The 13514-nt window shown below is 43.0% G+C and overlaps 1 protein-coding gene across 1 annotated transcript; it reads left to right on the top strand.

The window, feature by feature from the left end:
* Positions 1-364: 364 nt before the first annotated feature.
* hs3st2 (heparan sulfate (glucosamine) 3-O-sulfotransferase 2) lies at positions 365-13205 on the top strand (the record flags this gene model as incomplete). Its single annotated transcript, XM_080775127.1, has 2 exons — positions 365-828; positions 12587-13205. 2 exons carry the CDS (start codon positions 365-367, stop codon positions 13203-13205), a joined length of 1083 nt encoding a protein of 360 aa, XP_080631253.1.
* Positions 13206-13514: the final 309 nt, after the last annotated feature.

Here is a 13514-nt window from a genome sequence, read left to right on the forward strand (position 1 = left end):
CGGAATGATATGTTTTCCCCTCCTCCAGGCAACTTTGTTACATTATCCTGAATCAAAGTTTTAAAATGCTACTTACACACATGATGCCTCCGGGAAATATGCCTCGCCGGATCGTTCCAACTTGGATATTACTGCTGCTGGACTCCAAACGCGGACGAGGCGAGGAGGAAGACTGATGGGAATTAAACCATGCATCGCTTTAATCCATGGAGACATGGCACATAGCAGGCTCCACTCAAGTCGAATGATCGTGCCATCTTCAAACAGATTCAGCAAAAGATTTGCCTTCATCTTTACGCTCTCTTTGTCCTTCACGTATTTGTGCTACAGTGTTATTTTCGGTTGCAGCAGAAGCAGCACGGTCATGACAAACAACAACAACCAGGACTATGACGAGAGAAGGTGCCCGGCGGCGAACAAGAAGAACGCGGGGAGCAAGAAACTTCTTCAGAAATCAAACGGTTGCGCGTCTGTCTCGGACAACATGAGCCATGCTGCGCTCCGTGCGCAAAGGGAACCGCCGAGTTCTGTTGTTGCTGTTGTGCGCAACCAAAGCAAACACGCCGCGTATTCTGCCTCCTCTTTTGGAGATAACAACAACAATCACTCGTCGTGGGTCGCTTTGAACGAGTTCAAGTTGAAAAACATGACCGTCGCTGCACAAAAGTACGGGAATAAGAAGCTGCCCAACGCGCTCATCGTCGGCGTCAAGAAGGGAGGCACCAGGGCCGTGCTGGAGTTTATTCGGATCCATCCGGACGTGCGCGCACTCGGAACGGAGCCGCACTTTTTCGACAGGAACTACGACAGGGGGCTTGATTGGTACAGGTGAGGATTGGAAGGTCATCATTTGAAATTGAAAACAATTAGGCTGATTAACATCAGCCGCTGTGGGACACTCATAAGTAACGTGTGAGATGTTTTCTTATTTTTCTGACAGGTTTGATTGCATGGTCATGGGGTCAGGTTTTGGTTTAGACACATTTTCGTGTCCCATTTATTTAACAGAAAATGTATAATGCATTACGAAGCATAAGTAATGATGAACATAATCACACGAGCGAGTTTAATAGTTGGCAAACTCGTGCGATTATGTCCATTACACTGCACTTAGGCACTATGTTGTGCTACCAGCATAAATTAATTGGAAAATGTATTGGGTGTGAAAAACAGTTATTATACAGTCCATCTAGTTCTACAGTGTAATAGGCCGTAGTTGACTAGAATTACTGGCAGGAGCCTGCATGTTAATTGAGGGTGAAGTGGCGCAATGTCACAGATTGGATGCTTAAAAAATGTATTTGCTACAACTAGTGGCCACTACACTGCAGGTAAGTCTCCCACCACCCCTCTCTCTCTCTCTCTCTCTCTCTCTCTCTCTCTCTCCCCCCCCCTCTCTCTCTCTCTCTCTCTCTCTCTCTCTCTCTCTCTCTTGGATAACAGTATTGTTTTCACCTGTTATGGACTCATTCCAGACCAGCACAATTAAGCTGCCTCAAAGTCAGTCAGATGACCTACAGTACTGCCCATGTAGATCAATATAGTGTGAAGCTGGCAGTCCTAACTGCTGTACAGTGCCGGCTCTACAGTACTAGAGTTCCTGAGCTAGACTCAATTGGTAAATGGTGAATGGTGAATGGTGCATTTATATAGCGCTAACTCTGGGGGAGCCCGGGTTCGAACAGGCGGGGGGGAGGGGGGCGGGGGGGCAGGGGAGCCCCAAATTATGCTTTGGTGTAATTTGGGTGTAATTTTGGGGTACCCAGCCCCCCAAAAAGAGAGAGAGGCAGACATATAGTCTAGTCGCTGTCCATGGTGCTGAATGAATGCAGCCACTCACTCGCAATATGCTCTGATAATAAAATCACAGTTTAACAGAGATGAGCAATAAAGAAAGACTCAAGAGTATGCAACGTGAAAGCGTGATTTCTTTCTTATGCTTCTTTCAAAGGCAATACAAACAGTTTTTACGATTATTTAAGTTTTGTCTCCTGGATTTCTTTGCAGAAAAGTCCTTAATCAGGTCACTGAAATCCAATTTGCGGAGGATCACTCTTGAATGACATCAGTCAGAGTGCTGTATACAATTATGCAAACTCTGGAACCTGGAACCTTTCATTGTGTTATGTACAGTAGTTTAACTCAGTTTATTATAAGACATTGATTTGTTAAAATGCTATTTAACATGATGTATTTTGTGCTTGTCCACCACCATGCAGTGTATAGCCTGTACAGTGAAGTGATGTGAAGAGTTGGGGTTAAAAGGATTGGAAGGATATTATTCATATTCATTTGAATGAGTTTCACACACAGTATTTAATTTTAGAAGGGTGCATACACACAATGTGCACTATTACATTCTCACACGGTTATACGCACCAACGGCAGAGGCAACCATGTAATGCACCTGCTCATTGGGAGCAGGTGAAGTGATTGACGTTTTGATCGACGTCTCCCACATTTTGATTGACGACTCCCTGGCTCAATACCAACAACAGACATAACAGACGACTTTCCGCCCTGGAAAGAATGTTCTCGTCGAGTTAACACGGGAAGAACATTCTATCAAATTCATGAAACCAACCAGAGAATGCATCTACTATAATGTGCCACGTCTCTGCGTACTTGCTTGCGTGCATGCGTGCGTGTACGGTTGTAATGCACGTAACTCGAGAACTGTCTGACCCACCGACTTCATATTCGAGACACACGTTCCACACCCCCACAGGGAGTGCAGTGCCACTGCAGGTATCGAGTCGGTCGGACCCACGGTTCTCCAGAACCACCACAAAAGGCTCTGGTCAGGCTCTGCCATTGGGCCTAATGAGGCCAACTCCTTTCACCTGGGCCAGGCTCTGCCAGTGGGCCTAATGAGGCCAACTACTTTCACCTGTGCAATTTCCAGCCTCTGCCTCAGCCAATTGAGGCACAACCAATCAGGCTCTGCCAGTGGGCCGAATTGATTGCCAAATACACTTTTCAGTTTGCAGTCTTCACACACAGGCACATACACAGATCTCCATGTGGGACACCGGCTGACAGTTAAAACGGGTGCTATGACAACGTCGTATATCATTAGATTAAGTTGCATCGTTCCCAAGTAGGCCGGTGGCCGACTGCGACGGGCACGTACAGGTCTAGTCTTTCTAATTTCAGATGGACTTGAGAGCTACGCTTGCTGCCGAGACGAGTACAGTTATTGAGAAACAGACCCGTATGTCTCAGCCATCATACAATGTGGCATTTTAATACAAAACTAGAATTGATTTAAATCTGTCCAACTAGCGTGGATGCGTGCGTGCATTTCCATAAAGTATGTGCCTTTTCAAGTACAGGAGAATAACGACTAACGTGCATGTATTTTTGAGTGCAGAGAACTGTTATGTAATACTGTACTTGGTACACAGACTGTCATTTTGGCAAGAAAAGTGCGACAAACAGTTTCATCCACTATGTTGTCGTGACCAATTACTATGACAGGCATCCATGCCTTTTAGTGCTGGTGGGAGTGGTGCGCACGTACCTGTAGTGTACACACCGTCACACGCACGAAAAAAGACAAAAAGTGCTATTTTTGGCCCGTGCATGACCGTGTGACATCCCTGTTCTACATCGATGAATCTTTTATTTTCAAAGTAACATTTCTTTTCTTATTCGCAGAGTTACTGATTTTTGGATTTGCTGAGTAACGAGTAAGATTCATTGCTCTATCTTCAGTGGTCCTTCAGTGGGCAAAGCAATGATCTGCCGCAATGATTACTGTAGTGTATGCCTACACCCTACAGTATTGGAATTGACTGTCCAGTTCTGTAAAGAAGCTGGCATTGTGTGTGCATATAGAGGGTACGCATGTGGCATACCCAGAAGTTATGCCTACTAAGTGGCAAAAAACGACTTTCTGGCTTTGACAGCCCATACATCAAAACTGTTTACATTAAACAATGTTAAACTCACTTTGCCACTCAATTTGCCATTCACTTTATGCATACGCATTCCCTCTATAATGTGTATGTTATTTTTGTCTGCCTGTCCCACAGCCACTACCGTTTCTTTTTAAATGAAATCTTATTTTTGTCTAAATAAGACACAATGTTGAAAAGCCAGGTTTACAGATCAAGTCGACGACTTCATAGGGGGGAAAAAAAGATCAATAATCATTCATCTTGAAAATAAGAATTGTGTGGTCTCTTTGACACAAGCCTAGTCTACCCAGTCAGAAACATACACAGTATAAACAGGCAATTAACTTTAACGATTTCCAAGAGCCCATATTGTACAGTGCGGTCTACTGTACGTTATTACCGCTTGTATGAGGCAGACCAGTGTGACAAAAAAAAAGAAGAAAAAAGAACTGGTGCAGTGTTCATTACTGTGCCACCGGAGCAGAACACAAAGTGTGGCCTCATTTAGATTGTGTCAGGGTTTTCACATAACTATACGGGGTCGCCTGATCAGAATTAACATCTCACTGCCACACTAGAGCAGAGTTAAACTGAGGCTGAGAACTGCATTTAATGTCCTTGTGATACACAATGAAATCCTCAGCGTCGGTTGGTTCATCCACTTGTTAATTCAGAGATTTTTGGTTAGTTACAGTCATACATTTTACTGTGTAGTGCGTTTTTCCATCCGTTTTCCCACGGGACCGTGAAGATGAAACCATGCGCACTGTAGTGGATTCGAGCGCTATCACACCCATAATCACCACTTATCAAGACCATGCAAAAAAAAAGGAAAGAAACTGGCTCCATTTCAAGTATAGCCTGGTGATGACGGGTTGGTAGCATTCAAAGCGGGTGTGCACCGTCAAGACTTGAAAGGGCATACCGGCTCTATTGATTGTACAGGAGTCAGAAACACTTGCGGTTGGAGCCTGTGAGATGTGTTGAAACTTTATGAGCAGCAGCGGCAGCGTGCTGCAGCTAAGAATATTCCTAGCCTGGCCATTAATTGGCTCTGGGAGGCAGCTAGGGAGATACCGTATGAAACACGATCATCACATGTACAGTAGGTTGATGAGGAGTTGGGTGGTGCTCATTTAACCCATTTTGTGCGGGAACCCCTTTTGGTGCCACGCTATGAGCTTGTAGGTCTGCTATTTTTGAAAAGTCGTGAAAATGTGCCTCAAATCTTTGAATATATTATTACAGAGTGAACATTTTAACTCAAATCTTTGCTTCTGGGACGGGGGTCCGTGGAACAACATATTTTCGGATGGGAGTCGGCGGCTGATTACAGATAATTCTTGGGGTCCTTGACATGAAAATGTTTGAGCACCACTGGTTTCAGAAAACCGCCAGGATTTAGAAGACAGCGCTCAGGTCGAAATGGGTTAAACTGGGAAGGCCACCCGTTTCTATACAGTGAGGGGTGGTCAGGCGTGTGTATTATTAATGAGCACACTGCATGGCAGTATAGCCTGGTGACATCTAATGGGCACAATTAAGCACAAAGAAATTATCTTTCAGGAAAGGCCACTTGCCTCATGCAGTGAGGCCACTTGCAGGTCAGTCCAAGATACAAAAAAAAGATGATCATTCTTATGTTGAATAAATCAGTGGATTGACTAGTGTCTAGTGTGAGTATAAAAAGATATGTATTGTATTCTCCATGCCTATAAAATATAAGAAAGTGGTGTATGTGATCCTGTGCAATATGATTAAATATCAAATGTTAAAAGTTTATTTCATATGAATCCTGAACGTTCATTTAACTATGGGTGCACAAATGGACCCCACATGCGCCAATTTGAACACTTGAAAAACATGTACGTACCATGTCTGATACTATTATACAGAGCAACCCACAGAGACATATCTTGTGTCCCAATTCCATACTAAATACTCTCACTAACCAGTAGTTGTTCATTCTGGAAAAAAATACTACCGTTACTACAGTAAAAATATACTGTGTACTAATTACTAAAATCCTCTGGATTGAGTCTGAAGTAAATGGACACAACACATAGCGGAAGGGAGGGAACAATAATTCAGGGCTGGAAAAAGTTAATTAATCAACTCTCGTCCTCTTAATGAAAACAAAGATTAATCATTTCCATATCATCCTTCCCTCCTGATCTTATGAAAAATCTGCTCAGCTGTTTAAAGAGAAACATGCAACCAGACAGGAGCAATTACAATACACTGCCATGCGTCACTGCGGGGAATGATATAAGGAGAAAGATTGCGTGAACTAGACCGAGAGTCCATTCGTCCCTCCAATCTGATGTCAAAATGGCTGCATGTCATTTCCACTTGGAATTGTGACTGTCATTTTGACCAACACATTTTTTGTGATCACGGCCTTTAATCTTCTTGTTAATTTAGTTAATTTTCCTCTGCATGCGGGTAACCAGAGAAAATGATCCAGTTTCCACAACATTTCATGAATCCTCCCCATTCTAAAGTTATTTTGAAGTCAGACTTTTTCTTTTCTTCCTGGAAATAAAAACGTCTGGGTTTCCGAGGCTAGAGTCAGACAGACAGAATGGGGAGAAAACATAATCCCATTCCAACCCCACTGGCAGAGGTAATTAGTCTTCATAGATTTGTACTGTACATCGATGCAAATACAACTGTATGAAATCTATATCTGTTTTGTGGCAGGTGTTATTATTCATTATACGTTGGCCTGCTGGAGGTAAACCGCAAAGAACATTATAGAGTATGCCAGAAAAGGCGAGTTAGCGGGACTGCTTTGCTTTCAGATTGGTTCCTGAAACAACCCACTTAATATCAGCTTACTGTAGCTACACACTGCAAGGTATGCAGCGCACATATTATCCTGGAGGTGAGAAATTGATGTCATGTCAGATTTAATCCATTCTGAACGGGAACCCCTTTTGGTGTTTTAAGCATTAGGTTATGCTTTTGCTATTGAAAAATAGCAGATCTACAAGCTCATAACGCGGCACCAAGTGCAGCGCTATATGAACTTGTAGTTCTGCTTTTTTTTCTTTAATCGTGAACATGTTGCGCACATTTTTGAATATATATTCTTTCAGAGCGAACATTTTTAACTAAAATCTTTGCTTCTGGGGGGTCCCTGGAACAACATATTTTCAGATGTGGGTCTGGGGGCCAATTTAATATATAGATTATGGGGTCCTTGACATGAAATATTGAGCACCACTGATATAGAAACATATAGGCATTTCAGAAAACTGACAGGATTTAGAAGACATTTTTTAAATGTCGAAGTCAGGTCTAAATTTGTTAAGGGATGCAGGGGCTGCGCGTGCTCCGAGGGCAACGGGTTGTCCATATCTAGTTCTGGACTGTCATACTCAATAAATACAAGGTTGCATGCAATTTCCCCCCATCTAAAAAGTAATTTCCGAAGTATTATAGGATTTTGAGACATTTTAATACAAGTTGCCACCTGGATGATACCGTATCTCATTATCCATTGCTTGTATCTGCCATTTCCTGCAACTTTGCAAAAAAAAAAAAAGAAGCAAGGTCTACAGCAGTGGGTCCTAACCACTGGTTCGGGACCCATTTGTGGGTTGCAGATTTTTTTTTTGTGGGTCCCTTTATTTTTCTTAATCTAAGAATTAGAAAAGGTAATGAAAATACTACAAGCTACTATACAAGCTGTACTACTGTGAGCTTGTAGATCTGCTATATTATCACTATAGTTTGGGTCCTGGGCAAACATATAACATCTCTTTTGGGTCACAGGCAAAAAAGTTTGGGAGCCACTCTCTGAGTCTACAGTATAACCTCAGTTTTTTATAATTTAGGCATTTTAGCAGACACTCTTAATCCAGAGTGATTTACAGTAAGCAAAAACAAAAACATGGTAATGTATCAAATACATACTGTACAAAAATAGTCATGCATGAATCATACGTAAGCTGAGAACAGTCACACCGCTCGGCACGGCACCTCACTCGGCAGTGCCTCATGTGGCTCAAGGCCACCAGACACGGCGCGCCTCCGTCATTGACATCAGTGACATTATCACCCGTCACAATAGGTGATAATGACATACTGAAACAGTGAGTATGCCAGTATGGCCATATTGGCCCTATTCGAAGGTGCTGATAACGGTTGATTTTGTGTATTTAATACAGTGATAACGGTTGAATGGGGTGCTAAGAACCTAACAGTGAAATACATGTGAAACTACGCATATAGAGTGCCATGTCTACACATGCTATCTAAATTACCTAAATTGAGCAGCCTTTGCATACGCCTGTAAGGTCGCTGAGACTAGGGCAAGTGCTACGGGCTAAAATGGAGTCTGAAGAGGTGGGTTTTCAGACTACGGCGGAAGAGTGAGTCTGCAGTTCTGATTGCAATGGGAAGTGCATTCCATAGTTTTGGACGTAGAAGGTTAGAGTTGGAAAGAAAATGTATGAGCCCAGAAGAGGTTTTACGGGTCCTCAGTTGAAAGCACCAGCCCCAGCAGCTGTTCATTTATGTAAGCAATTACCCAAAACCCTCACCTGAGAATATATGTGTTTCTTGGCAAGGATTTGGGAGGCATCCCTTTGTGTCTTCCTTTTGGCAGTGTTGTGTTGCGTGCAGTTTCCTAAACCAGGCGACACTTTGGCAGCATATTTCTTCAGCTCAGTCAATCAAGCATTATTGCTCAAGAACAGGTCCCAGGTGTCAGGGACATGCAGAGAATGTTAGAGAGGCAGGGGCTGAAATTCCCTAAAAGGGCACTTTTGGCAAAATAAAGAAATGCGCAAATAGCAGATCTAAAAGCTCTCAATGCGTTGCACTGCGATGCGTTGAGAGCTTGTAGATCAGCTATTTTCGGAGCACATTTGAAGATGTGGTGTATGACATCAATTTCTACACAGAGGACAAATTCTTTCAATGCAAAATGCTAGTTCAAGTTCAGGAAGTTCGGCCTAATAAGTGTCAATTTCATCATCATTTTTCGAACGCGTTCGAGATCATGGATTTCAAAATGCCACGCCAGACTTTGCGGTCCTTCATTGCCATACGGATGGATGCATTTGTCCCTAGTGATGACATCAGGGAGCGACAGTTTTCTACCTCTGGTCTGCTTTGAGGCAGGATTCCAGAGAAGAAGGGAAGATATAACCTCATTGTCAGCTCTGTAGCAGTGGCCGGCAAACTGTGTTCTTCTGGATCGGACTAGTGAAGAAACACGGGAAGGTTGCCGTATATTAGATTAGTCGATGGGTGGCTCTTCCAAGAGAGATTTTGCGCTCTCATTAGAAGGCGGGTGTAAGTGCCATCCAACCGTTTCTCTAATTTCTTTGAAAGTGTCCATGTCTCAGAGCCACAAAATAAATATTTTTACTTTGAACATAAACTTACTAAACTGGGTTGAAGACTCCTGATGGGGGACAGGATAGACTTCAAATCTATCAGAGTAGGAAGCCTCCGCGTTGTGATTAATAGGCGTTCTTATAGGCGTTCTACAAGCTCACATGCGATGCGTCGTTTTTGTGAGCTTGCAGATCTTGAACCTGGAAAGTATTTGGTATATTTGACAGCTTCTCATACTTACATTTTTTTAAGCTGATAAAATTCCTCTGTTATGGCTTTTTCACGGTCATTAAGTGTTGTTCTGTTCCCAGGAGTGTGTGGTTATTTAACCTTGCCGGACACACAGACTCTTAAAGTGTCTGCGGCTCTGAGCAACAAACATGGCTGTTTACCATTTCAACTAGTCAACTGGCAATACAAAAGCCTGCCTGAGCTTTAGTCACACCACATAACGACCTCATGACACACTCCATATATGGCTGTCTGGAGAAGACTGGATTCATCACCATCACCATCTGCATATATGGAGCCGGCCAGCAACTCTACATCTGACCAAATTGACACCAGATTAATAGTGTAACTCCTGTTTATCAATTAACTGTGCTGTCTTAAGAAGCTCTGTTGTTTCAGCCCTTTAGGGCGAGGTCGCTTCTCGCCCTCAGGGCGTCTTACTGGTTATTTTACTATAGCTAAATGAAGACTTTCTTGAGGAACTGCTTGCTTTAATGATGCAAGTCTGGAATTTCTTAATTATGCATTATGCAAATGACACTTACAATACCTGCTAATAATTTAAGATTGTGAATAACAATGGGTTCTTGTCTGATTTATTTTGTGGTTTTAATTAAAACGTGATTTATTATTGTCGCTTGTATGTTTTAAGATAGAAAGAACTGGACAGATTTTAAATCTTTGGATCCACCACGTGCAGCTCTAGCCCAAAGTGATTAAAACGTCAAAGCCAGACCTGTAATGTATTCTGACTCTCGTTTCACCTGAAAACGTTTGCAGTGTAAATGACGAAAATGAATCTAGTCGAAAGACATATTCAATCTTCTACGATTGTGATTCGTGACATTACATAACCAGCTAATCAGGGTGTGCGCACGCAATGTGTGCAGTGCTGTAAAGTAACTATACGTACAATGTTGTACATTTACTTAAGTATTGTATTTAAGTAAAATGTAGGTATTTGTACTTTATGAGTATTTACAATTTCCATTTACTTCCAGTACGTTTTCCAGTTGTTCAGGGGAGGGAAGTCGGGCGTGGAGGGTGATATTTGTCACTGTATACTTCTATAGGCTGTGGCGGCAGCTGTCACTAGGGAGTGTTGGGCGGGAGGAGGAGGACAGATGCTACATCCTCCCAGTGGGGGCTCCTCACTGGCAGGTGAGCAAGTAGGCTACAACAGCATTGACAATGCACAGATGTGTGTTCGGGAGGAATTTATTGGCATTATGACAAAACTGGGAGAAAAAGGGGCAAAAAAATAATAATGGAGATCTACAAGCTCTTGTAAGAAAGAACACAGATTTATCTTCTGGGCAACCCTGCCTCCCACAACACCTTTTCAAATGGTGGTCCGCAGCCAAATACATCTCAATTTGGCCGTCCTTGAAATGAAAATGTTTGAGAACCACCGCTGCATAGGCGTCCATGCTTTTAATCCGTTTCCATAGTGTCACGGCTAGTACTGTACTATCATAAACTGTGTTTTTCTTTCAGTGTGGCTCAATAAATCTCAATGTGTGTATATGCATTGACAATAAAATACAGATTGTTGATTATACAGCCAACAGCCAGCTTACATTCTGTTGCATCACCGTACTTTTGTGGAGTATTGCATGATCACATTTCTTTGTGTGTGTAGCACTAGAAAGTACTAGAAAGTGCCATATCCTATTTCAAGTTTTCAAATGTAAAAACTTTTGAAAATAGCTGCTCACAATGCGTCACATTGCGAGCCTGTAGTGTACTGTATGTGCTATCTTCAAATAGCAGAAATGTAAATAGGGCTGAAGTGGTTGATGCACATTTTGTAATGATAATAATCGAAATGTACAAAGTAACTAAAAAAGTAACTAAGGTTTTCAAATAATTGTAGTGGACTCAAGTGGAGTACGAGTACAATATTTGGAACTGAAACAGTGGAGTAGAAGTAAAAGTATTGGAAACTGGAATTACTCATGTAAAGTAGAAATACCTCAAATTTGTACAGTACAGTAAAATGTACTTAGCTACTTTCCACCACTGCTTATTGCTTTAAAGGTCTATCTCATGAAAGATTCATGTTTTTTCCCGGTGGCAGAACAGCTCAGGATCCATAAATAAAGCTAAATGGATCAATATTTTCCAACACTTTAGACTAGGCCAGACTCACACCTTTCGATCTAGAATACAACATTGATGCATGCTACAGTAGATGTATACAAAGGGTGTGATACATCTTGCCCCAATGCATTTCCAATGGAAGTCACATGGAAATGCATTGCGAGCTTGCATCAGCTATACATCAGTCTGTTGTAAAGGTATGAGAGAGGCCTATAGGTATACCTCATGGCCACCTCTACCCCCTTGGAAAGGTTAGTTTGTAATCGAAGGCTTTCATCAGAAATAAGACAGAGAGTGTAGCAATTAATCATTATCAACGTGCGTATGGAAACTTACTGGAAATCCACTAAATTATTCATAATTGCAGTGACGTGTGGAAACTTGGGCACTTCATTAACTTTTGTGATCAGGAAATGGGAAATATCACTAATGGACAGTGGTGGAAAAAAGTACTCACATGTTTTACTTAAGTAAAAATACTAATACTGCAATGTAGATATAATCTGTTGCAAAATGTACTCGAGTAAACATGCAGAAGTAATGGCATCAAAATGTTTTCAAATGTATAAAAATCTTTTGAAAATAGACGATCTACAAGCTTACAATTTGTCGCATCACAACACAATAAACTAGTGCTATTTCATGCATATTTCCGATTCTGCTTGTGCAACTCACCAGTAACAAATCATCTTTTGATCCATTTGACATGCTGTACTGTACAGTATATAGGAATAGAGCACTATCTGTAGTACCTTGAATTCTTACATTTTAATAATTCCATATTCTCTCTCTCTCCCCCCCTCTCTCTCTCCCCCCCTCTCTCTCTCTCTCTCTCTCTATATATATATATATATATATATATATATATAATTGTGATTTATTACATGTCAGTGATTAAACTTCTCCTTGAGGTCTTCATCATATTGCCGCTATAAATAGTACCTGGATTGATCGGTGTGTGTGTGTGTCCCCCCCCCCCCCTCTCTCTCTCTGTCTAGGGGACTAATGCCACGGACTCTAGACAGTCAAATCACCTTAGAAAAGACTCCGAGCTACTTTGTCACCCGGGAGGCGCCCAGACGCATCTCCAGCATGTCCCAGCGGACCAAGCTGATCGTGGTGGTGCGCAACCCGGTCACCCGGGCCATCTCCGACTACACGCAGACCCGCTCCAAGAGGCCCGACCTCCCCGCCTTCGAGGAGCTGGCCTTCACCAACCGGAGCCTGGGCCTCGTCGACGCGTCCTGGAACGCCATCCGCATCGGCATGTACATCCTGCACCTGGAGAACTGGCTGCAGTACTTCCGCCTGTCGCAGATGCACTTCGTGAGCGGCGAGCGGCTGATCACCGACCCGGCGGGGGAGCTGGGCCGCGTGCAGGACTTCCTGGGCCTCAAGCGCGTCGTCACGGACAAGCACTTCTACTTCAACCGGACCAAAGGGTTCCCGTGCCTGAAGAAGCCCGAGAGCAGCGGGCAGCCGCGCTGCCTCGGCAAGTCCAAGGGCAGGACGCACGTGCAGATGGACCGCGAGGTCATCGAGCAGCTCAGGGACTTCTACAGGCCTTTCAACGTCAAGTTCTACGAGACGGTGGGGCACGACTTCCGCTGGGACTGAAAAACGAAGCGTCGACCCCCACAACCGCCGGTGAACGTCGACTTTTCAGATGAACTGAAAATGGAGGACCTCAATTATTATCCCCTTATAGCAGACCTTGTACTGTACTGTTGCTTTACTCGAACTCTGCTTACTCTACAAACTGTTGATTTCTATCGATCAGTCAGTCACGTATTGGTTCTCAAACCTCGAACCTTGAATATTTGAAAATGATCATATCATCACTGGTTCTTTCTTGGCGTGACACCGATTAATGTCTGAATTCAAGTGACGCCGCCGTCATAAGATGAACTGTCATCGGGGTGATCT

The sequence above is a fragment of the Protomyctophum bolini genome (genome assembly GCF_963924005.1).
Source record: "Protomyctophum bolini genome assembly, chromosome: 11".
In the NCBI taxonomy this organism is placed as follows: Eukaryota; Metazoa; Chordata; class Actinopteri; order Myctophiformes; family Myctophidae; genus Protomyctophum; species Protomyctophum bolini.